The 26815-nt window shown below is 38.8% G+C and overlaps 1 protein-coding gene across 3 annotated transcripts in view; it reads left to right on the top strand.

The window, feature by feature from the left end:
- The window catches only part of LOC127417196 (fibrillin-1-like), a 105630-nt gene extending 79975 nt beyond the window's left edge, over positions 1–25655 (top strand). For all 3 annotated transcript variants that reach the window (XM_051657031.1, XM_051657030.1, XM_051657032.1), the window contains 22 exons: positions 490–612; positions 701–820; positions 916–1032; positions 1200–1325; positions 1581–1700; positions 2197–2322; positions 4926–5078; positions 5165–5227; positions 5317–5442; positions 7122–7241; positions 7546–7668; positions 7791–7922; positions 8013–8138; positions 9345–9551; positions 9685–9810; positions 10514–10636; positions 10900–11016; positions 15641–15769; positions 16524–16643; positions 17557–17788; positions 18091–18259; positions 23447–25655. In XM_051657031.1, the coding sequence (XP_051512991.1) occupies positions 490–612; positions 701–820; positions 916–1032; positions 1200–1325; positions 1581–1700; positions 2197–2322; positions 4926–5078; positions 5165–5227; positions 5317–5442; positions 7122–7241; positions 7546–7668; positions 7791–7922; positions 8013–8138; positions 9345–9551; positions 9685–9810; positions 10514–10636; positions 10900–11016; positions 15641–15769; positions 16524–16643; positions 17557–17788; positions 18091–18259; positions 23447–23830 (3182 nt within the window). In that variant the 3' untranslated portion in view covers positions 23831–25655. The remainder of the gene's footprint in view (positions 1–489; positions 613–700; positions 821–915; positions 1033–1199; positions 1326–1580; positions 1701–2196; positions 2323–4925; positions 5079–5164; positions 5228–5316; positions 5443–7121; positions 7242–7545; positions 7669–7790; positions 7923–8012; positions 8139–9344; positions 9552–9684; positions 9811–10513; positions 10637–10899; positions 11017–15640; positions 15770–16523; positions 16644–17556; positions 17789–18090; positions 18260–23446) is intronic.
- Positions 25656–26815: the final 1160 nt, after the last annotated feature.

The following is a 26815-nucleotide window of genomic DNA, read 5'->3' as shown; positions in this document are numbered from 1 at the left end:
ATTCCTTTAAACCTGTGAAGTGTGTGTAGAACCGTACTGAACAATTAGTCATTAATGAACTGGCGTAATTGAAAGCGTCACACTTAAGATGGTTTCTCTCCATCAGCCATGTGGTTTCGGGGTAACACATACCAGAGAGAGCATGCTAAAAACAACAGTTTAAAGAACAAACAAAACAGTGCATTTGTCGATGGCAGCGTACAAAAAAATAGCTCTAAAAGTAAAAAAGATTTTTTATTTCTAATAAGTAAAATACAGTATTATTTTTGGTCAAAAAGAGTGGGTTAAACTGTTGGCATTCATGTTTCTAGTTAATAGACGCTAAACCGATGCTATGGTTTTTATCACTCTTATACCATTGCGGTTTCAGGAGTTTATTTTGTACACACATTAAATGATAATTTAGGTTGCTTCACTCCTGCAAATACATTCAGTTGTCTTCCAGTGTGTACACGCCCTCTGTTTACCATGTAATGTTTGTGTGTGTAGATATTGATGAGTGTCAGAACGGACCGGTGTGTCAGCAGAACGCTGTCTGTTTGAATGTTCCTGGAAGTTACCGCTGTGAGTGTAAACCTGGGTACCGGCAGACACCCACACAACAGTGTGTAGGTGAGTGTGTGTGTCACATAACATCAGTGTGTGGATGATGATGATGATGATGCTAATGATGATGTTTCTTGTACTGTTCCACTCTCAGATCGTAATGAGTGTGCTGAGAATCCAAACATCTGCAGTCCGGGTCAGTGTATTGACATGGTTGGCAGTTATCGTTGTTACTGCCCCAATGGTTTCAAATCCACTCCAGACCTGTGCATCGGTGATAGATCAACACACACACAACTGTCTCTCTTTGTTATATTAGTTCTGTCAGACATGATGTTGACTGTACAGTATATTCTCTCTTGTGTTCAGATGTGGATGAGTGTGAACGGCAGCCGTGTGGTAATGGAACTTGTAAGAACACTGTTGGCTCCTACAACTGCCTATGTTACCCAGGATTCCAGCTGTCACACAACAATGACTGCATCGGTACAAGCCACACACGCACACACTTCTAATGTCTACACATATTGTTGTTTTATGATTGATACAGTTCTCAGGTGTGGTTTCTACTGTAGACAGTTGTGTATGGTAATGTGGTTTCCTTTCAGTGTTTGTGTGCATTTTAAATACTTTGTTTTGTGTGTGTTGTTCAGACACAGACGAGTGTTTGTCTCTTGGGGGCTTGTGTAGAAACGGCAACTGCTTCAACACTGTGGGTTCATTTGTGTGTGTGTGTCTGGATGGTTATAATCTCTCTCCTGAAGGCAGGACATGTGTAGGTGAGACACAGACCTTATTTACATCATCTCACTCTATTATCTGTGTTTCGATTTACTTACATACTTACTGAAGAATTTTATTACTCATAAATGTATATCATTACTTTCATGTTTACATACTGTGTTTGCGCAATTGTTTGTTCTTTCTAAGCATTTAAGTGCTCGAAAAACTCTGTGTAAGGTGTGCAAATGACAGATAAACCAACTTGACTTGAATTGCTTTGAAGAAAACTCTCGTTTCCTCCTTCCGTACAGACATCAACGAGTGTTTGGTCAATCCTGGCACATGTGACCCTGGAACATGTAAGAATCTAGACGGTTCTTACAGTTGCATCTGTCCTCCTGGATATTATCTCCAAAACGAGAGGTGTGAAGGTCAGTGATGCTTTGAAATGATTATCGGTAGGTTTTATTGGTGTCTAATGTATTAAATAATCATATACATTACAGTAATTGTATAAAGCTTGAACAGGATATAGAGTCAGAGATGAGTCTCAGCGTCAGAAAGCCACACTGACAATCAGTTCACTGTCTGATATTACGCACAACACTGGAAAGCACTTCTGAAACTGTTTGTGGAGACTGCTGCACCATTATTTGAATTAGTTTTTTTCCCTGGTGGCCTATTTTTTGTAGTATTATCTGTTTGAGAGAAATTTGCCCCTAAATGGCACATGCAGAAAAGCAAACTGTGGTTGATCATTCTAAATACCAGTCAGACATCTCTTCCTGTCTAAGTGGGCGATTATTGGCCAGAATAAGCTGCAAAGCAGACCAGAGTTAATGCTAGTTAAAAGTCTGACTACATGAAACATGAGCAAACCTGACCAGGCCAAAAAAAACACTGCAATCTCTCTCTGTTTGTGCTCAGATATTGATGAATGCAGTCAGACTCCAGAGATCTGTATCTTTGGGAAATGTGTGAACACGCTGGGCAGCTTCAGGTGCGATTGTCCAGAGGGATTCCAGCTCTCTTCATCGGGAAAGAGATGTGTGGGTGAGTTTTCCCAGACAGCTTTCTGTCACTGTTTGCGTACAATAGAGTCTTCATTACAGAGGCCCGTACACACCAGTAAAATAGCATTTTACGTGGCTTGAAATATTAAAAGCATTGTGAAGAGCATCAGTCATGAAGCTCGTCATATTTAAGTTCAGTAGTTCACATGTTAATGTAATCCTTGAATAGAGGTAAAGGTAAACAGATTTTGTCCGGCTCACTGTCCATAGTGGAGGGCTCGATCTCAAGACTTGATCTGAGTTCTGAACACCCCCATGGACTTCACTTAAGTTTAGTTATGAATAGACAGAAGGTTGAGTTGGGGTGGAGGAGGGATGCCGGAAAAATTGTCACAGCAGTGAGGTAAGCAGCCGTTTATATATGCTTACTCTGGTGTTGTAATTGGTCGGATTAAATGAACATGCTCCTCCCAAACTTTGTTTGTAAACTCCTTTAAGAAATAACTGATGACGGACCATTGAATTATTGAAAAATAATGCAAACACCAAGGTGGTAATACATGTTACACCTCGGGTGTGCATTATTTTTCAATAATTCAACAGACTGGAGTCAATTATTCTGCTTATATTACAGTAACCACACCTTAAGATGTCGTTCAAGGTTTTATATCAAGACAGTTTCTGGTTTTCGTCCCTAAAACACTCTTGTGAGTGGAACTACTTTCTTCTGCCATGGAATCAGCCTGTTTTTTTTTTTTATATATTGCCCAAGGCTTCGAAAACTATCAACGGAGGCTTGCGAGGCTTGTGCTGCTTTATTGCAGCACTTACTGGAATAACGAGGCAGTGTGTTTGTGCGTGTGTGTGTGCATGAGCGATAGCAAGAGAAAGAAGGAAAAGCAGACAGAAAGAAAGATAGAAAGACCCTATAAAGTGTTGCATTAATGCTGAATGTTTATTACTCTATTTATTTCTTTATACTTATTTCTGATTTCATTTTCTAGTCCTTGTTCAATTCTTGTTCGGTTTTTCTGTGTAATTGCTTTGGCAATACAAAATGTTTGTCATGCCGATAAATCACTTTGAATTTAATTTAATTGAGAGAGAGAGAGGGAGGTGGGACGTGAGGGTGAGGGTGCTTTCCACAGATATTTAAAGTTATTTAGGATTATATAGAAACTGTTGTGTTGATCAAGTCATGACTCGAGTTTCTATGTGTGTGAGTTTATGTGTGTCAGCGTGTGTGAGTGTGGGTGAGACAATTGCTAAAAAGAGAGAGAGAGACGTAGCACAAGGTCGCATTTGAACTGAAATTGAAATACATTTTGGATATTATATATATTGTTTGTCGTTCTTATCCAATGTTTTTTACCAATATCTTTGTATTAATTGGTTATTTTACTGTGGTAGCCTGTACGGCTCTTTTAAATAACTGAAATAATTTGGCGAAGTGATATGGAACTGTTATGCGGTCAAGACCTGGAACTACTTCATAGCTGTGCGTTTGCTGGAAAGTAACTGTACACCTTAGAATGACCGTCAACATATCAGAATCAAGCATTCAACAGACCTGTGGTATAAGTGAATAATGTGTCCCTCCTTACATAAATGAGCAAAATAATAATTGCAGCTCAAATTTGTTTGCAGCCCCAGAAAGTGAGAACAAAGAGCTGCTCGTTTCGTTTATTCTTTTACTGTCTCACACTTTCCATTAGTCACTCTGTCTCTCTGGCCTGAAGGACAGAACAGAGTGTTTCTCTGCAGTTTGTGCATGTGCAAAAGGGTGGAAAGGCTTCTGCGAATGAAAAACAGGCTTTTGGAAATAAGAGCAACAGAGCCACCCAATTGTTTCTCAATAGCTCACACACGCACATACACATGTTGGTTTCGCTATCCTTATGAGGACTCTCCATAGACATAATGATTTTTATACTGTACGAACTATAGATTATATCCCCTAACCCTACCCCTGAACCTAACCCTCACTGAAACCTTTTTGCATTTTTACATTTTCAAAAAAACATCATTTAATATGCCATTTCCCTTGTGGGGACCGCTGGCTGGTCCCCACAGTGTAGGTGATCTCAGGTTTTACTATCCTTGTGGGGACATTTGGTCCCCACAACGGAGGTTAAACCTGTACACACACACACACACGTTTTAACATCATAGAAACACACATCATTGAAACTAAGGGTGGGTGATATAAGCAAAAATCATCATTATTTCATGTGAGAGATCAACATAATAAATTCTCTTAGCTTCAAACATTATGTTTTTTGAAATATATTTGTAAGCTATATGACAGTGAGTGGAACTTTTGTGTATTTTTGCCATTGTATTGACTGTAAGCACCATGAAAATTGCAATACGTTTTTATAGTGAAATTATTCAAAAAAACACTAGTAGGAAAGTATGTTAGCATCACCAACAATAACTAAGGGAGGGCGGGGCCTAGCATATGTCACTTTCACACCATAAAATATGCATATTCCTTATTTTTTTCTCTGAATGTAAAGAACACACATTCCTTACCATGCTGGGGTGTTTTGCACAATAAAAACAATTTCTTATTTTAACCGATATTTCACCCACCCCTAATAGAAACGCAATTAATTATGTATGATTCTCTCTTTCCCTCAGATATTCGTGTAAATTATTGCTACACTAAGTTTGAGAACGGACGCTGTCTGGTGCCGAAGCCTCTGAACACGACTAAAGGAATTTGTTGCTGCAGTGCCATGCCAGGTCAGGGCTGGGGTGACCCCTGCGAAATCTGCCCCAGCAAAGATGAAGGTGAATGTTTGACACAAAAACACACACACAGTGGGGTTATTTTGACATGCCAGTGTTTTCCATGAGTGTGTTTTTGTGTGTTTCAGAGGCATACACAGCGTTATGTTTTGCTCCTGGTAATGGTATCACTATAGACGACACTGCAGTGGGTGAGTGATGCTGTACAGTGCTGAAATCAAAGAGTCTGTGTGTGTGTTTGTGTATTCATTCATACAAATTGATGAATTGTGCGTTTCAGATATCGACGAATGTGCGGAGAATCCTGGTATCTGTAAAAATGGACAATGCATCAACACAGACGGAACATTCCGCTGCGAGTGTCCATTTGGCTACAGACTCGATTTTACTGGAATAAACTGTGAAGGTCAGGGTGCATTTTTAACATTTAGGCTGATCCATCAAATGTGAGTGTATTTTGTCAAACTACTCCAATGTGAAGTGTCTATGAAATCATTTTTATTCTCCCAATTTGGAATGCCCAATTCCCACTGCTTAGTAGGTCCTCGTGGTGGCGTGGTTACCCATCTCAATCCGGGTGGCGGAGGACAAGTCTCAGTTGCCTCCACTTCTGAGACAGTCAATCCGTGCATCTTATCACGTGGCTCGCTGTGCATGACACCACGGAGACTCCGCATGTGGAGACTCATGCTACTCTCCGCGATCCATGCACAACTTACCACGTGCCCCACTGAGAGCGAGAACCACTAATCGCGACCACGAGGAGGTTACCCCATGTGACTCTACCCTCCCTAGCAACCGGGCCAATTTGGTTGCTTAGGAGACCTGGCTTGAGTCACTCAGCATACCCTGGATTCGAACTCGCGACACCAGGGGTGGTAGTAAGCGTCAGTACTCGCTGAGCTACCCGGGTCCCCGTGTCTATGAAATAATTTTTACTAGGGATGTCCCTATAGCAATACTGGTATCGGATCAGATACTGCGCTCATGTACTGGTACTCTTACTCGTAAAAATGCTCTGACACCAAAAACCGATACCATCTGACGTATGAATGTCATTACGTGAACATTCAGCTAACAAATTAAAATCACGTTATGTCCTAGTGAGATTATTTAACCGCAAAAGTTGTGATTTACTGAGATAAATATATAGTTTGCATGTAATTTAAATGTGAGAGCTTGTGAATGTGTGGAGACAGTGTTGTGCTGACACCGGCTGCTCATACCTTTTAAAGCTCCTCCAAGGCTCATACAGGGAAAACACCGTCATGAGCATCACGCACACTCTTTGTAGCAGATGACAGTTAACAGAGTGCAAATTCACATTGTATTGTGAGGCACATAAAGAGTATGTATTTAAATAAACAGCAGCCTTTTGTGGTTTAATAATCACTTTGAGTCACATAGCGACCGGCTTTTCCAGAGTGGGAAGCTGCCGTCATAACGTCAGAGCTCCGTGGTCAAAACAACAAAGAAACACTTCAAAATAAAAGCTCAGTCAAAATAAAAGCTAAATTTATAGGAAAAAAGTACAACAGAAATATAATCACTACTTTAAAGTTATGTAATATTCACTGTAATACTACTTCAAATAATAATAATAAATCAGTAGTAATTGTGTGATATCTAACATCTGTGATGCTCTGTTATGCAGCACTTTATCTGACAAAATATAAAGTAACTCCAATGTTGTATTTTGGATTGTGCTGTGAGGTTCTGTATATAAGCACTTCATTTGATAAACCAATATTATGTTGAAAATTAATTTTTATATTTTCATTTGATTAAAGTTTTTATGAATTTATTTATTTAAACACCATTTAGATGATAAAATTGAAATAAACTGTTGGAAAAAAAACAGGTATCGGTAGCGGCGAGTAACAAAAAGTATCGTACTCATTCTCAAAAAATATTTATTGGGACATCCAATCCTATTAGTTTATAAAATGATCAGCGGTGATGTCACTGGGATTATTTTGAATCGGCAGAAGGAGTGTTAATGCTGACTGGAAGTTTTGAAGACACTGCACATTGTCAACAGTGTTTGTGTGTAATGAAGCTGTGGTTACTGGACTCTCTCTTCAGACACAAACGAGTGTGAGCTGGGTAACCCGTGTGGTAACGGCACCTGCACAAACGTGGAGGGAGCATTTGAATGCAGCTGTGATGATGGATTTGAGCCCGGACCCATGATGACCTGTGAAGGTGCAGAAGTTATTGTTCGAGTCAATAATGTTCTGCTTTACATTTACATTTTACTACCAAAACTTTACGTGCTCAGAACAGATAAATTACACACCTATTGCTAATCATCCACATGAACCATACCTTACATCACAGTTGTCAAGCAGACGCGAGTGCATTTTGCTCTTGCACACTTTAGTTTGAAAACAGCTTTCAGATCAATCAAACAAACTCAGAACTCTGACATCAAAAGCTGTAGTGTAAATTGCATTTATTGGTTTGAGTGCATTTGAGTTTAATGAAACACATGACGATGTGTCTGCAGACGTGAATGAGTGCTCCCAGAATCCTCTGCTTTGTGCGTTCCGTTGTGTCAACACGGTGGGATCGTATGAATGCAAATGTCCAGCAGGATATGTGCTGAGAGAAGACCACAGAATGTGCAAAGGTATAAACACACACGAGAGAGAGATAGAGAGAGAGAGACATCTGTAACTGTTTACATCACAGCCATAAACACACCATCAAGTTTGAGTGACTGCACACGCATGTGATGTTTGTGTTTCTCAGATCAGAATGAATGTGAGGAAGGTTTGGATGACTGTGCGTCCAGAGGAATGACCTGTAAGAATCTGATTGGCACTTACATGTGCATCTGCTCACCGGGATACATGAGGCAGCCCAACGGAGAAAGCTGCATGGGTCAGAAGCGTCCTGATGTTTATCAAAAATACTTCAGATCCAGAGCCAGAAACTGAGTCATAACACGTGTGCGTGTGTATTTGCGCACAGATCTGAATGAATGCACGGCGAAACCGGGCATCTGTGAGAACGGCCGCTGTGAGAACACTGTTGGCAGCTACCGCTGTATCTGTGATCAAGGGTTCAGCTCCAGCCCCAGCAGAACAGAGTGTATTGGTAAGAGTGTTGGTGTGTTATCACAAATGGATGTGTTCTTTTCAAACAGAGACGGACTCACAGCGTCTTGTCAGATTTGCTGTATTATCTCACCTCACATACAAACAACACAGAGACACATTCATACCAATGAACTCAAAGCAAACTTATGGGGACAAAGGATGCTCTTTCGTAGCTCGGGATACTTAATAGAGATATCAGTTCTCCTCAAGTGAAACATTTGAGAAACAGAAGTCTACATTTGCCCTCCATTTAGTCTCATTGCTTTCTTGGAGAAATAATTGAGATATTAATGGGAAAATGAAAATTCTCTCATCATTTACTCACCCTCATACCATCCTAGATGTATATGACTTTCTTACTTCTGCAGAACACAAATGAAGATTTTTAGAAGAGTATCTCAGCTCTGTAAGTTCATACAATGCAAGTGAATGATGACCAAATATCACATCAAGTCGGTATAAAAATAATCCATAAGACTCCAGTGGTTTAATGACTTCTGAAGTGATTCAGTCGGTTTTGGGTGAGACCAAACCAAAATGTAACTCCTTTTTTTCAGTGTACATCTTGATAGCAGTCTCCTTGGCAATTGTGATTTTAAGACCGATAACACTTCCTATAGCACTGTCTAGCACTCTGCGCATGCGTCAAGCATCGAGCTTGAAATCATGATCGTGCCTAGAGACTGCAATGGCGAGTTATACAGTGAAAAAAGGGTTACATTTTGTTTTTTTCTCACCCAAAACTGATTGGATTACTTCAGAAGTCAGTTCAGAATTGATTAAACCACTGGAATCTTACAAATTACTTATACAGTATGCTGACTTGATGTGATATTTCGACCTTCAAATTTCTGGTCAACATTCACTTGTATTTTATGGACCAACAGATATGAAATATTCTTCTAAAAATCTTCATTTGAGTTTAGCAGATGAAAGAAAATCTGGGATGACATGAGGGTGAGTAAATTAATTTTCCTTTTTGAGTGATATATTCCTTTAAAGACATCTCTTTTGTTTTATTTTCATATGGGAGTGTATGCATTTGTTTTTATATATATATATATATTTGGTATCTCCACTGAACAAACCTACAAGTATGTCAATGTTGTTTGACTAACAAAATCTTAACACCAACATCCAAAACACACCATAAGCTGCCAGAGCATGCTCACAAGCGGATAACCTGTGTGTGTGTGTTTCCCAGATAATCGTCAGGGCTTCTGTTTCCTGGAGGTTCTTCAGACGATGTGTCAGATGAGTTCTAGCAGTCGTGTGAGCGTCAGGAAGTCAGAATGCTGTTGCGACAGAGGCCGCGGCTGGGGGTCGAACTGTGAGCTGTGCCCGCTGCCCGGGACCACCCAATACAAGAAAATGTGCCCGCTCGGACCGGGATACACCACTGACGGCCAGGGTACACACACCACACCAATATATGTATGAGTGTGTGTTTGTGTACATTTTAATGATTGTGTGTTGTGTACGTTGCAGATGAGTATCTCAATTAGGGAATCTTTGTTAATATATATGTTTGTTTATATGTGTAGATATTGATGAGTGTAAGGTGATGGGGAATCTGTGCAAGAACGGTCAGTGTTTGAACTCGTTGGGCTCGTTCAGCTGCATCTGCAAACCAGGATACACGACTGACATCTCTGTGACCGTATGCGTTGGTGAGTCTCACATATAATGATAGTTTAAAGAAATATTCTGGGTTCAGTATAGGTAAGCTATCAGATTGGTGACATGTTTTCGATTATCACACACAATAATTGAAACTTTTTATCAAAATAAATACAAATTGTGTTTACAGTAATGCACTTACAATGGAAGTCTATAGGGCATGTGCACAGAACAGCAAATAGCCATTTGAAAATATGCTTATTTTCACTTAATATCTGCGCAAGCACACCAGAAAAGGATGTGACATCAGGTAAATATCGGTAAAGCACTTTTTACATGGAGCAAACTACGTCAGTAATACATCAACAAGTTCATCCACCTGGAAAAGTAGTACCACCTAAAAAACAAACAAACAAAAAACAATCAAGACAACTTTAGAGCTCAAATAAAAAACATATTTGTACATGAGAAAAAATATAAGTGCTTTAACAAAATTACAATTCACATTTCTGCTTTGAAACCCCATGGTACTCTTGCACCATAGACTTCTATTATAAGTGCATTACTGTAAAATATTTTTTTAGTTTTCCTTGTTTATACATACTAAGGAACTGCATTAGACAGCCCACCCCCCAAAGCCTACATTTTTTTCCGTGGTATTCGACGGCATGTCACACATGCTATACAAAGTGCTTAAGTATCCAGACTGTTCCTTTAACATCAATGTGAACTGAACCCTTGTGTGGTCTGTAGATGTGGACGAGTGTGTTCAGGCTCCCAAACCCTGTAACTTCATCTGTAAGAATACAGAAGGGGGGTATCTGTGCTCATGCCCGCGAGGATACGTGCTGCAGGACGATGCCAAGAGCTGCAGGGGTAAAACAATCACAAATACACACACAGCGGTTAGTGAGTCTAGTCTAAACTTCCTTTAGCCCCAGATAAGAGTTTAACACACACAAACGCTAGCCTGATTAAATACACACATTATATTAATGACATTAAACTCTAAACACACGGCTCATTATTTACACCAGTTTAATGCTACGCTCGAGTTTCACAGGTCAGGTTCACTGGCAGGGAAGGGCAGAGTGTGTATGTGCCCTGTTGTTCAGTCTAACACTGTGTCTCTGTCTCAGATCTGGATGAATGCTCCACTAAACAGCACAACTGTCAGTTCCTGTGTGTGAACACAATCGGTGGATTCACCTGCAAATGCCCTCCTGGATTTACACAACACCACACTGCCTGTATCGGTAAGTACACACACACTCGCACACTCACCTTCCTTTCAGTCCCTGGACTCTGGTTGTGTTTAAAATAGCCTACCGGTACTACTAGACTACTCATACTATTTCTGCAGTGTGTGCACTGTACATGTACAGTGCACTGTACGCATGTAATTTGACCTTTCGTTTCTAGTCTGGTGACTTGTTATTTGATTAGACTGACAAATCTAAGACAATTTTACACAAAACTGGATGCAAAATGCAAAATAAAAAAATTTCTGAGATGATAACTGGACGCTACTCACTAAATTATATGTAATGAGATGATGTGACCACAAAGAGGCATTATATTGGTTATCATTGTTTACTGCATCTTGTTTTTGACACTTAATCCATTAGGTATCATCAACTAAACATGAACAATGATTTTTACAAAATGTATTAAGCTTGGTTAATGTTAATTAAACAAATAATGTTCCGGGTTCAATACAAGTTCAGTTCAATCGACAGCATTTGTGGCATAATGTTGATTACCACAAATAATGATTTTGACTTATTCCTCCTTTTCTTAAAAAAATCAAGGTTATGGCCTGGGTAGCTCAGTGGTAAAATACGCTAGCTACCACCCCTGGAGTTCGCTAGTTCAAATCCCAGGGCGTGCTGAGTGACTCCAGCCAGGTCTCCTAAGCAACCAAATTGGCCCGGTTGCAAGGGAGGGTAGAGTCACATGGGGTAACCTCCTCATGGTCGCTGTAATGTGGTTCGTTCTCGATGGGGCGCGTGGTGAGTTGAGCGTGGTTGCCGCGGTGGGTGGCGTGAAGCCTCCACATGCGCTATGTCTCTGTGGCAACGCGCTCAACAAGCCACGTGATAAGATGCATGGGTTGACTGTCTCAGATGCGGAGGCAACTGGGATTCGTCCTCTGCCACCCGGACTGAGGCGAATCACTACACCACCACGAGGAATTGGGCATTGGGCATTCCAAATTGGGAGAAAAAATCAAGGTTACATTGAGGCATTTACAATGGAAGTGAATGGGGCCAATTTTTGTAGGGTTTAAACACAGAAATTTTAAAGGTGCAGTATGTGACAATTTTCATGAAATATTCACCTTTTTTTTTGCCAATGTATGAACAGCTTGTAATGCAACTTAAAAAATGAGCCCTTCCCGGACTTCCTAGGTTGCCTATTAAAGCCTGTAGACTGATTTTCATGCAAAGGGAGCGAGTCGCTTTTGCCGGGAAAATCCAAAGGATGTGACGTTTATGCGCGCTCCCGAGAGCCTTGCCTCAGACAGTAGCTTCTCTTCCGCTATTCAACAGCGTCAACAAACTGCAACACTAGGTAACATTATCTTAGAGACGGAATCCAGCAAACACCCGGCTCCCAGCACAACACCGACTCCTACACAAACTCAGAGTAAGCCAAAAAATAAATAAAAAATAAAAAATATTTACTGAAGTGTGAACGTGACCGTGGTCGAGCAAAATCTAGAGTGAACATCGGTAGGGCATTTGATTCCTGGAGGGAACTTTGTTCAGTTTTGGGGATCAAAACCGACCCTGAATTGGCATTCTTCTTATTGGACAGGTAAGTTTACATAACTGCAAAGCATGTGAAATATAGTGCCATAAGGATTGATATGTGTAATTTTAGCTAACTTGATCTTGCATGCTAACGCTGATGAATTGCAAGCTACCTTGCTTTGTAACTTTCAAATAATTTCAACGATCTTCTCTTTATACTAAAAGCCAGGTATACAGGATGAATTTAAGCAAATACGCTGGTTTCTTGATCGTAGTACAACATACGACATACAAAACATACAATAGTGCAACATAACAGTGCAGTGCAACAGTAAACTGTCTGGTAAATTTCGGTAGTATATAGCTCTATGTGTGTATCAGTATGTTATGTTAGCTGATAAGTAGTTTTAGTTTAGTCTCAAAGTTTGTAGGTAAAACAATCATAACTGTAATTTTAATTACGCTACCTCATCTGTCAGCATGATGCCGGTGAATCACATTCAGTCTCTTTGTACGTTACGTTATTGTTTTGGATGTTCATTCGCGTCCCTATGGAGTGTGTGCACGAGCATGGTCAACCGGCAGCTGGCTACAGTTCACTTAACGGCCACAGGTGTCATTAATAACAAGGATTTCTGAATCTTACATACACATCTTTAAGCTTATAATTTTTTAAAGCACTTGCATTAATTCTTCTGTAAAAACTTGTGTATTATCTGAGCAGTAAAGTTGATTAAACCATTTTAACAGTCCTTTTAGGGTTTGTTGACATTACATCATCATGGTAACGAAGTTGTGAAATTGGCTATAGCTTTACACAGAAAAGGTTAGTAAGTGATTTTATCACACTAAAATCATGTGAACACACATATTGTTTATGTCTTGTGGCTAAACTTTTGAAACAGTATTTTAACATTAAAAAATTGGCCCCATTCACTTCCATTGTAAGTGTCTCACTGTAACCCAGATTTTTGCTTTTTTTAAAGAAAAGGAATTTTCCATTTTTGTGGTGATCAATATTATACCACAAACGCTGTCGACGTTGTATTGAACTCAGAACATCCCTTTAATATTGAATATACTAATGTTAAAATAATCAGCTTTTAATGTAAATATGTATATGTAGAAATTAACATTAACCAAGATTAATAAATGCTCTAAAAGTATTGTTCATTGTTAGTTCATGTTAACTAATGTATCAACTAATGTTAATGAATACATCCTTATAAATTCGGCAGTGTATACATGGTTTTTCCTGGTATTTGTGGTGGCTGACATACACGCCGATGTAAAGTTGGTTTATTACATACTTGCAATAATAAATATTTGACATAATTATGTAGTTGCTTATTATATATACAGTAGATTGGATATACAGTACAAGTTATTTTTGATCATCTAAGCATCTGGAACATTTTTAATTCAACAGTTTTTGTTTTACTTAAGATGCTATGGACAATCTAACTAAACGAAAATAATTGTATTATCACCTTATTTCTATAAGGCTGCTTATCTTCTGACTGTTCATGAACACAGCACCATACTAAGGTGGGATTGTGCTTTAGTGAAAATGTTGTTTCTACTACTTAACAAATATTTATCCTTTCCATGAGGCTCTTAATTATTTAAGTAATCTCTATAGGGAATATATGAATATCTAAAGGCAAACATGGCAGGTTTGTATCCTAATATCCAACATCATTCGAACAGAACAGAGGATATATTATATATATTATATTAGAAAATACTATTACAGTTTACTATGACAAATTTATGAAAGGGTGATGATGTGTAGTAAGGCTGTTAGGATTATAAAATTTAGCTGTTGATTAATTGTGAAACAAATAATTGCGATTATGATAATTAATTTTCTGTTTTAGGGCTTTCGCGATTAATTGTCAAACAAATTGTCATATTTCTAAAGGCGTATGTGTGCTTCATACACCTTTAGTGATCATTTGTACATATTTGACAAATATGTAAATCAAATAATAAAATGGGAATATAAGATTTCCTTTGAAGGCTTTAAAAACGTATGAATGACATGAAAAATAATGTTTTAAATATCAAAATATTTCAAAATACATAAAATATGTTATGGTAAACTTTACATTTACACTGTGTTTTTGGAACCCAGCCAACTTGCAAAGCAATTATATTGTATTGTGTTGTGTTATTTTAATTATGCAATAGTAAAATATTTCGCTTGAGAAGCGCTTCACGTGCTCTTCTGTGCAGGAGCTGCTCTGGTTGAGATCCACGGTGCGGCTCAGTGATGTTCAACTGAATGACACACAAACGCTTCGTTCATGGCATTTATAAATTCACTTAAAATCCCTGTATTTGGACATTAAAATGTGATTAGAATTTGAAGTCCACAATAATCGCGGTTAGATCAACTAACTGCAATCAGACGATTATTTAATAATCACGACAGGCCTGATGTGTAGTTTAAAAACCCTTTATTTTGGTGCATGACACAGTGTTGTGCCACCTTATCAGTGGTGGTTATCACGTCGGGCTGTCTAGTCGTTGAAGATGTTTGACTTCTTCATTGTGCTTTAAAGTAAAAAACATCTCAGTAGAATTCAAATGGATCACGTAAATTTTGTGGTTTGTGCCGCAATATCGAGAGAAGCCGGATTGAGTAGCATGAGTGAATGATCCCGCACTGTGCTGTCCTGTCTCTGAAGCACAAATATCGGGAAACCTGCTGAACTGCACACGAGAAGCACATTTCGCGCATATGAAGTGCTGAACGCAAGATGAATAGCATTGAATCAGGCGGCCACTGAAAAATTTTCAATGCAGGAAAAACCCTAGTATACTGTGCAGTATGCAGTAAGCCGTACACTAGTAGTCCATGCAGAACAAAGTCTCTGACTTATGTTTTGTCATGGTGACCCTGCTATGTGTGTGCTGTAGCGGTTTGTAGCACAGTTCTGTAGCCATGGATACAGCAGTCAGTGTTTAGATTTGGTGGGTGTTTCACCATCAACTCAAGTAAACTAGTAAAACACAAACCCATGAAAAATATAAAAAGAAAACTGTTCTTTCCTCAACTGTATTTCCTGTCACTGGCAAGAAATAATCAAACCATGGTGATTCACTCTCTCTATGACAGATAACAATGAGTGCGCCACTGAACCAGGTCTGTGCGGACCAAACGGAGTGTGTCAGAACAGTCCTGGAAGCTTCAACTGTGAATGTCAGCGGGGCTTCACCCTTGACCCCAACGGACAACAATGTGAAGGTCAGCTCACACACACACAAAAGATAAACTCTGAGACCGCCCACAGTCTGTTCACTGACTGTCTGATGCCTATTACACACAAGGCAAGAGCTGGCTTAAAATCACCAGTTCCAATATCATTGGCTGTCGACACAACTTCCAGGAGTCTGGGTGCTCAGGTTTATATTAGTCCACTTGAAAATGGAAGCCTATGCAATAGTTCTGCCAGATGACTTGTTGTAAACTTTACATCATTCACTCATTCAATTCAGGCATCTCATCCAATCATGATCAAGCCCTTTGCCTTATAAGATCAGCACAGCTGTCCCTCATCTCTCATTATGCCGCAATGCTTTACCCACCGCCTCCCCATCACCACCAGTTTAGGTCCCATTCTGCCATAACGGGTAAGCTTCTTTCCCCTGTCATCATTTCCTTCCGGCAGGATCTGACAGTTCGAGCGAGAATCCTATCGCTGAACTGTAAGTAAGGGCTTGCGCCAAAGAGAACTCTTCTTTCTCTAAACTCATGTTATCTTATACTCTCTCTGAGAGAAATAAAGTTGTGTTTACAAGGTACTTCAGAATGATGCAATTAGCCCCTTTTGAGGAGGAACCATTCACTGGATTTGACAGTTTTCAGATGGTCCTCGCTGAAATAATCTGCAAAGTGGATCAGACTTTATACCTTTAGTTAAACATCTGGCTTATTGAGACTACATAAAACATAATTGGCTTGTGGTGAAAAGTCTGATATGTCTGTGTGTGTGTGTCAGATATGGACGAGTGTGTGGGGAACCATCGCTGTCAGCATGGCTGTCAGAATCTAGTGGGCGGGTACAGATGTAGCTGCCCACAAGGATACCTGCAGCACTACCAGTGGAACCAGTGCATTGGTAAGACACATTTAAAGGGATAGTTCACCCAAAAATGAAAATTCTGTCATCATTTACTCACCTTCATGTTTTTCCAAACCCACACAAGACTGTGGAACACAAAAGGAGATGTTACAGGGTGGTTACATTACACTTCGTGCTCCATTCACCAGAAGAGACCAGAAACACAAGCTCATGCAAAGAAATTTCGTTCTACGTTGCATACCAAAGTTCAAGTTTGGTGAACTCTGAACCGCGAATCCGTTGGACGAGAGAACGCATGACCAATAAAAGAGCGAAACATCACACTCTGACCTCTTTTTTCAATTCAAAGAATACATATGTTAAAGCTGCAATGTTTTATTGTTGCAGGAAAGTGAGTAAATTTATATTTAAAATGTATATATGTTATTTGTAATGTTTTATTTACTTGATCCAGAAGTCCACCCACGTGACATATCCTGGTCCGTTGCAGTGTCCGAAAAAAATGTGCATGCTCAAAGCCTTGTGTGATCGCCCCTTTAGGCTGAATACTAGTCAGGTCACCATTCACTTTCATTGTATGGAAAAAGGATGCAATGAATGTGAATGGTGACTGAGACTAACAAACTGCCTAACATTTCCTTTTTTGTTCCACAGAAGACAGTCTTGCAGTCTTAACAGTCTCAACTTCCTGTTTGTGGAAGCACGGCCCTTCCTGTGCTGATAAAAATATTGTGACCTTCAAAATGAATTCCCGCTTATCCTTATGTGGTCAGTCGCACAGTCTGCCTACGGAGAGATTGTGAAACCTTGGCAGCAGTTCTGGCCTCTAGCGTGGGTCAATGACCCAGCGCTGTGGGAACCTGCCTGACCTTTGACTCTGTGTGTGTGTGTGTGTGTGTGTGTGTGTGTGTGTGTGTGTGTGTGTGTGTGTGTGTGTGTGTGTGTCCAGATGAGAATGAGTGTCAGAACAGCCAGATCTGCGGCGGGGCGTCATGTCACAACACTCTGGGCAGTTTCCACTGTCTGTGTCCGACGGGCTTCAGCTACGAGCAGCATACAGGTGGCTGTCAGGACGTGAATGAGTGCAGCTCATCGCAGAACCCCTGCTCATACGGCTGCTCCAACACTGACGGAGGTTACCTGTGTGGCTGCCCATCGGGATACCTCAGAGCAGGACAGGGGTGAGACACTTACACACAGAAAGTAGCTCAAAGGCCCAAAGCATACTCTACACAAGTATGTGAAGCTCAATTTCACATCTTGCTGGATTCCAAAAAAGTGTTCCACAACTCATAATGCAATGCAAGTACAGATTGCATTATTACTGTTGGCACAAGAGCCACTATAGCTGGCATTGGTGTAAACTACAATCAGCTTTCTCATTCAGACCAACTACTGTCATGGCAGAGCAGCAGTCTGAAGAGAATCATCTGAGCAAGTTTGTTAAAATTAGTTAAACTAGTATTTATTGTGTGTTTTGAAGGCACTGTGTATCTGGTGTTGGTTTGGGCAGTGGTAGTTCTCCTCTGAAACAAGATGAGAATGCGCTCTCTCCTGAAGCGTGTTATGAGTGCAAGATAAACGGATACCCAAAGAAGGGCAGAAAACAAAGGAGTGTTAACGGAACAGATGAACACCTGCAGCATATTCAGGTAAATCCATCTGTATTCACAGACCTTAGGTAAGGTAGACACAATATTTAATATGACGTGAATAGAATGTACAGTCTTTTTTTTAATGGGTTGTATTGTTGTGTGAATGATGGTCTTACTGTGATAACAGGCATAATGTGGAGTGGATTTTTTACCAGTAGTTAGAAACATTCTGCAGTTATATATATTAGGCTAATATTAGGCTTAATAATCAGAGTAGACAATTCCTCCATCAAGTAAAATAATTCAATATTCCAGCTGCAGGCCAGTTTTCACGTTAGAGAAGCGTATACTGTATGTATAATTTTGTATTTAGCAATATACTATATACTGTATATGTGTGAGTGTATGTGTGTGTGTGTGTATATATATATATATATATACAGTTGTGCTCAAAAGTTTGCATACACTCGGAGAATTGGTAATAATGTACCATTATTAAAGAAAACATGAGTGAGCAGGCAAAACACATTTCTTTTATTTCTTATGGGATTCATATTCAACTGTAGGTTATTACAGAATGGCACAATCATAATACAAAACATGGCAACAAGGAAATAAATTAAATCACCTCTGTTCAAAAGTCTGCATACCCTTAGTTCTTAATATTGTATATCCCCCTTTAGCATCAATGACAGCGTGCAGTCTTTTGTAATAGTTATCTATGAGGCCCCAAATTCTTGCAGGTGGTATAGCTGCCCATTCGTCTTGGCAAAATGCCTCCAGGTCATGCAAAGTCTTTGGTCGTCTTGCATGAACCGCACATTTGAGATCTCCCCAGAGTGGCTCGATGATATTAAGGTCAGGAGACTGTGATGGCCACTCCAGAACCTTCACCTTTTTCTGCTGTAACCACTGGAGGGTCAACTTGGCCTTGTGTTTAGGGTCATTGTCGTGCTGGAATGTCCAAGAGGGTCACATGCGCAGCTTTCATGCAGAAGAATGCAAATTGTCTGCCAGTATTTTCTGATAACATGCTGCATTCAGCTTGCCATCAATTTTCACAAGATTCCCCATGCCTTTAGAGCTCACACACCCCCAAAACATCAGTGAGCCACCACCATGCTTCACAGTGGGGATGGTATTCTTTTCACTATAGGCCTTGTTGACCCCTCTCCAAACATAGCGCTTGTGATTGTGACCATAAAGCTCTATTTGGTCTCGTCACTCCAAATTACATTGTGCCAGAAGCTGTGAGGCGTATTGTAACCGGCTTTTTTGTGGCATTGGCGCAGTAAAGGCTTCTTTCTGGCAACTCGACCATGCAGCTCATTTTTGTTCAGGTATCGTCGTATTGTGCTCCTTGAAACAACCACACCGTCTTTTTCCAGAGCAGCCTGTATTTATCCTGAGGTTACCTGTGGGTTTTTCTTTGTATCCTGAACAATTCTTCTGGCAGTTGTGGCTGAAATCTTTCTTGGTCTACCTGACCTTGGCTTGATATCAAGAGATCCCTGAATTTTCCACTTCTTAATAAGTGATTGAACAGTACTGACTGGCATATTCAAGGCTTTGGATATATTTTTATATCCTTTTCCATCTTTATAAAGTTCCATTACCTTGTTACGCAGGTCTTTTGACAGTTCTTTTCTGCTCCCCATGGCTCAGTATCTAGCCTGCTCAGTGCATCCACGTGAGAGCAAACAAACTCATTGACTATTTATACAGACACTAATTGCAATTTAAAAAGCCACAGGTGTGGGAAATTAACCTTTAATTGCCATTTAAACCTGTGTGTGTCACCTTGTGTGTCTGTAACAAGACCAAACATTCAAGGGTATGTAAACTTTTGATCAGGGCCATTTGGGTGATTTCTGTTATCATTATGATTTAAAAAGGAGCCAAACAACTATGTGATAATAAATGGCTTCATATGATCACTATCCTTCAATAAAATACAGTTTGTTTTTTTTGCATGATCAGTCATATTTTCAAAATCAATGCCAAAATTTCACAATTTCTGCCAGGGTATGCAAACTTTTGAGCACAACTGTATATATATTATATATATATATACACACTTGTGGCCAAAAGTTTGGAATAATGTACAAATTTTGCTGTTTCGGAAGGAAATTGGTACTTTAATTCACCAAAGTGGCAATCGACTGTTCACAAAGTATAGTCAGGACATTACTGATGTAAAAAACAGCATCATCACTATTTGAAAAAAGTCATTTTTGATGAAATCTAGACAGGTCCCATTTCCAGCAGCCATCACTCCAACAACTTATCCTTGAGTAATCATGCTAAATGCTAATTTGGTACTAGAAAAATCACTTGCCATTATATCAAACATAGCTGAAAGCTATTTGGTTCATTAAATGAAGCTTAACATTGTCTTTGTGTTTGTTTTTGAGTTGCCAAAGTATGCCATAGACTGGCATGTCTTAAGGTCAATATTAGGTCAAAAATGGCAAAAAAGAAACAGCTTTCTCTAGAAACTCGTCAGTCAATCATTGTTTTGAGGAATGAATTTGTGAAATTGCCAAAAAACTGAAGATTTCATACAAAAGTGTACACTACAGTCTTCAAAGACAAAGGACAACTGGCTCTAACAAGGACAGAAAGAGATGTGGAAGGCCAGATGTACAACTCTAAAAGAGGATAAGTACATCAGAGTCTCTAGTTTGAGAAATAGACACCTCACATGTCCTCAGCTGACAGCTTCATTGAATTCTACCCGCTCAACACCAGTTTCATGTACAACAGTAAAGAGAAGACTCAGGGGTGCAGGCCTTATGGGAAGAATTGCAAAGAAAAAGCCACTTTTGAAACAGAAAAACAAAAAGAAAAGGTTAGAGGGGGCAAAGAAACACAGACAATGGACAACAGATAATTGGAAAAGAGTGTTTTGGATCTTAAACCCATTGATCTTTTGTGGGATCAGTTAGACTGTAAGGTGTGTGAGAAGTGCTTGACAAGACAGCCACATCTATGGCAAGTGCTACAGGAAGTGTGGGGTGAAATGTCACCTGAGTATCTGGACAAACTGACAGCTAGAATGCCAAGGATTTGCAAAGCTGTCATTGCTGCACATGGAGGATTTTTTGATGAGAACACTTTGAAATAGTTTAAGAAGTTCTGACATTTTTTTGTAAATTGTAATAGTCATTTTTCACGTTATTAATGTCCTGACTATACATTGTGATCAGATGAATGCTACTTTGGTGAATAAAAGTGCCAGTTACTTTCCATAAGAGTTTAGAAACACTTGACTGAAATGTTTCTCATGATCTTAAAAATCTTTTGATCTGAAGGCGTATGCTTAAATGTTTGAAATTAGTTTTGTAGACAAAAATATAATTGTGCCACCATATTAATTTATTTCATTATAAAATTTAAATTTAATAAAAATAAAAAAAGTTTTTGAAATTGATGACTTGGACCAAATAATAAAGAAAAGCAGCCAAAAATTATAATAAAGAATGAGTAAGTGTTTCAAAACTTTTGACTGGTTGTGTATATAATATATATATATATATATATATATATATATATATATATATATATATATATATATATATATATATACACACACACACACACACACACAATAAATACTAGTTTAACTAATTTTATATATGTCACATATATATATATATATATATATACACTGTGTAAACTTTTAAAGAAATAGTAATAGTAGAATAATATTTGGAAAAATATGTCTAACTTAATACTGAAAAATACAGTTATATCAGCCTTAGAGAAACAGCTACTTTATTATACATAAGTGCTGGGCACACATTCATGAGTAAAGATCATATGACCAGCTGAATATAACTCACTTTATCTCAATAATTCCCTGTAATTAGGTATGGGTGATATGACTACAAAAATTATATTTCAATAATTTTAAAGCTATTGACAATATTCAATATACTGTATATCTCAATAATTATGTACAGTATTTACGTGAGGTAATGATGAGAGAATTTTAATTTTGGGGTGAACTATTCCTTTAAAGCCAAGTTTATTCAAAATGTTAAATGCATCAAGTAAAATACTGTTACAAATAATGAAGTCATGTTTTCCACAGTTTTTCACTGTAAATAAAAACAAGTAAACATTATATTTAATCGTTTTCATTTGTATGTGCCCATATACAATGATACATAGTAGTCTAATCAAAAGCACTGACCTACATATATTTCTACTACAACATTTTGAAGAATAAATAGGGTGTGCAAAAACTACAACTTCACTTACTTATGTTTTTTGGATCCCAGTAGAATATTATATAATGCTGAATTATATTTGTGGGACCCATACAAGCTGATAGTTCTAATATAATTGATATAAATAGGATTACATTTGTTTTATACAATAGAATTATATTTCTTTCATATTTATTTCACCTGGAGCTTTTATTATGGCAGAACACTGAAAGTGCACTGCAGTGCCAGCATGTGTTTGACCGTTTACAGTTCCTCATTACAGATCCTCATTACTACAGTTCCTCATCTACAAACGCTGTTGTTTCCTCCATTTCTGTGATCCTGTGTATCATTTTCAGATTTGTATAAAAACGTACAGCTGATACAAATGTTTGGAATTGTGCAAATATGTGAACATGCAGCACTTATTTTCACAGTGCACTTGAACCACTCTGAGAGCGCAGCGCACATTTTGTGGTTTAATAATCACATATGACCATATCGCAACTCTGATGTTATCTTGATTAAGTGTGCAACCTTGAAGGACAGTGAAATTAGTCTAATGATGTGCTCTGTAGGAAACAAAGTAGCCAAATAAAAAGTGCATTAAGCATGTTATTTAGAATATTGCTTAATTTTATATTGCCAGCCAAATCATGAGGATTATATTGTGAATATTCAATATCTCGCCCGCCCTACCTGTAATTGGACACTTTCACTTGCCTAATAAATTAATCGTGGCTGACTGCGAATAGCGCATTTTTACAATGGCATTGGTAACTGAGTACTTCTGTCAGTGTCAGTGCAACATAAACACAAATTTACTGAGCGCAGATTTAATAGAATTCAACTGACATGTAGTCCCAGATGTGTGTATAGCAACTATTTTACACCAGTCAGTACTGTCCATTTTAGAATAAAGAATTAATCACCACATTATTCCACTCAAAGTGCTAAGATGTTCAGTGTTTCCTAAAGACACCAACTGTACTTGTGGTTTAACCATATATTTTGCTATGTGTTTTGACAGAATGATCTGAACTCGATCAGCCTGGACAGTGTCGATATTGACAACACTCTTCAGTTCAGCCTGAACATCAGCACACTAAAGAGTAAAGATCACATCATCGACTTCATCCCGGCACTGTCCACACTCACTAACCATGTCTGCTACACCATCGAATATGGCAACGATGACGGCCTGTTTAAAATCAACCAGAGAGATGGCATCAGCTACTTGCACATATCCAGGAAGAAAGCTCTGCAGCCCGGAGCATATTATTTAAAAATCCGCAGTGTGCCCGTATACGGTCGGAAAGAAGTGACGGCGCTGGACGAGCAGCAGGATAGAGACTACCTCAGCGAGCAGCGAGGAGACGCTCTACACATGAACGTACAGATTCTCCTACACTGACTGCACTCGCTGACAGCACACACAAAGACAGCAACAGCTAAGCCCAAAGACAAGCACATATCACACTTACACGCTTAGAGTCCAACGTACACTCAATGCTTTCAAGCTCCGAAAATATAACAGAAAATTCCCACTGAAAGCAACCTCTGTGTAAGAACGGACGGAAAACAGCTTGTGTTTTGAAGAGGGTTCTTGTCTGTGATACGGTTAGGGTTGTTGCACTCTCTAGAACAAGACAACACAAAAGCAAGGACTCGCAATCGCTTTAGCGAAGGATGAGCTTTTAGCAGGATTCCCTCACACACCTTTGACCAAAGAATTTTTGAAAACCGTTTCATACTGATTGCACTTACAAACAGCTATTTCTAGCTGATTAAATAATTTAGTGCGGAGCATATCTAGAACAATTTAGATTCACTATAGAAATGTCCTTGACTTTAAAGATTTTATAAATTTCCCTGATATTTCCAGGTTTTCTGTACCTGTGGGAATCCTGTTTTAGTGTCAGTTTGGATGGATGGTCAGCTCTCTCCAGCTCAGTTTGCCATATTTTACTGGTGCAAGTTATATGACAGCGTAGAGTAATGCACTGTAATAATAATCATACGCAGGAGCTGCAATACTGCTCTTGTACCGCCTCCCAGCTGACTGACGTTAGCACGCAATACTTTCTGTTCTCTCCTGCAGCTATACTACATGTAATTTAAGTGTCTATACTGTAACCGTGTCACTTTTTTACTCTCCAAAAGCATTTTTAAACTAAAGGAACCCTGGAACGGATGGGTTTGTAATGGTGCTCATTATAATGACCAACTACTTTAAACTGTGTTTGTACATCGTTCTGTGATTTGAAATCTATGCACTGAGGTCTTACGGCCACACACACACATACACACACACTTACCTGCGTCATCAGTCGTGTGGCCTTTGAAAACACCTTTACCATCTTTCAGTACAACGTTCTTTGCTCACACCTGTGAGGGGTTTAGATGTAAATTCACAATAAAAACATTTTTTGGGGGTTTTACAGGGACTCGGACGTTTCCAATCTTTTCAAAACGAGATCAGGAATGACATTTACTCTGGTTTCTCACAGTTGTTCCAGAATGTTGATTGATCAATTTCTTCCTGGATCAGATTTACTGTAGACAGTGAGAGACAGCCAGTGGTCTTTAGGTGTGACTCTATCCATTAAATGAACTCTTAATCCAAGAGTTTAAAACTGAGCAGCTGTATTTAGAGGAGAGTTTATAATGATCCAGATCACTCTTTTGCAAGTTGTTTGTATTGGGCATGGTTCCCATGTTTTTTGGACATGTATTGGCAATACCATGGTACATGATTAAAATTATAATATTTATGTAGTAATTATTCAGTGCTATGGTGTATATCAAAGTATTACCATCTGATACCATTGTACCGCCACTGTACAATGAGCAAAATATCTTAATTTGATGTAACTTTTTTGCCCTTTGGTCTTTAAATTCACTAAACCAGTGGTGTCACATTTATGACTGTCTTACTGACATGCATTTGTAGCATAACTCAAATCCTGCAGTACAACTTCATAATGATGACAAAAATGACAAAGAATCTGCTGTTTACTTAAATATTACTGCTTTCATTGTTTCTAGTCTATAAAGTTACTAATACACTTAAAGCCATAGGTTTGGACACACATACTCATTCTTTATTACTACTTTCCACATTTTAGACTAGTAGTTAAGTCATCAAAATTATGAAATAACATAAGTGGAAGTATGGAAATGATGTAGTTACCAAGCATTGTTAAACATTAAACCATCCTGGGATGCACTTTATACAATATTGAAAGAGTTCCCATATACAGTATGCTGGACACTTTGTTGACTGCTTTTCCTTCACTGTTCCAAGTTCCAACTCGTTAATGTCAAATATACATTATATTTGTAAAGACATTCATATGTAGGCACAATGTACAGTTGTGCTCAAAAGTTTGCATACCCTGGCAGAAATTGTGAAATTTTGGCATTGATTTTGAAAATATGACTGATCATGCAAAAAAACTGTCTTTTATTGAAGGATAGTGATCATATGAAGCCATTTATTATCACATAGTTGTTTGGCTCCTTTTTAAATCATAATGATAACAGAAATCACCCAAATAGCCCTGATCAAAAGTTTACATACCCTTGAATGTTTGGCCTTGATACAGACACACAAGGTGACACACATAGGTTTAAATGGCAATTAAAGGTTACATTTTTAAATTGCAATTAGTGTCTGTGTATAAATAGTCAATGAGTTTGTTAGCTCTCACGTGGATTCAATGAGCAGGCTAGATACTGAGCCATGGGGAGCAGAAAAGAACTGTCAAAAGACCTGCGTAACAAGGTAATGGAACTTTATAAAGATGGAAAAGGAAATAAAAAGATATCCAAAGCCTTGGAAATGCCAGTCAGTACTGTTCAATCACTTATTAAGAAGTGGAAAATTCGGGGATCTCTTGATACCAAGCCAAGGTCAGGTAGACCAAGAAAGATTTCAGCCACAACTGCCAGAAGAATTGTTCAGGTTACAAAGAAAAACCCACAGGTAACCTCAGGATAAATACAGGCTGCTCTGGAAAAAGACGGTGTGGTTGTTTCAAGGAGCACAATACGATGATACCTGAACAAAAATGAGCTGCGTGGTCGAGTTGCGAGAAAGAAGCCTTTACTGCACCAATGCCACAAAAAAGCCTGGTTACAATACGCCTCACAGCTTCTGGCACACTGTAATTTGGAGTGACGAAACCAAAATAGAGCTTTATGGTCACAACTATAAGCGCTATGTTTGGAGAGGGGTCAACAAGTATTGTGCTCCTTGAAACAACCACACCATCTTTTTTCCATTACCTTGTTACGCAGGTCTTCTGACAGTTCTTTTCTGCTCCCCATGGCTCAGTATCTAGCCTGCTCAGTGCATCCACATGAGAGCTAACAAACTCATTGACTATTTATACAC

The sequence above is a fragment of the Myxocyprinus asiaticus genome, chromosome 26 (genome assembly GCF_019703515.2).
Source record: "Myxocyprinus asiaticus isolate MX2 ecotype Aquarium Trade chromosome 26, UBuf_Myxa_2, whole genome shotgun sequence".
NCBI classification, from domain to species: Eukaryota; Metazoa; Chordata; class Actinopteri; order Cypriniformes; family Catostomidae; genus Myxocyprinus; species Myxocyprinus asiaticus.
The sequence above is the reverse complement of the archived record's forward strand: the minus strand, read 5'-3'. Positions and strand labels throughout refer to the sequence as shown.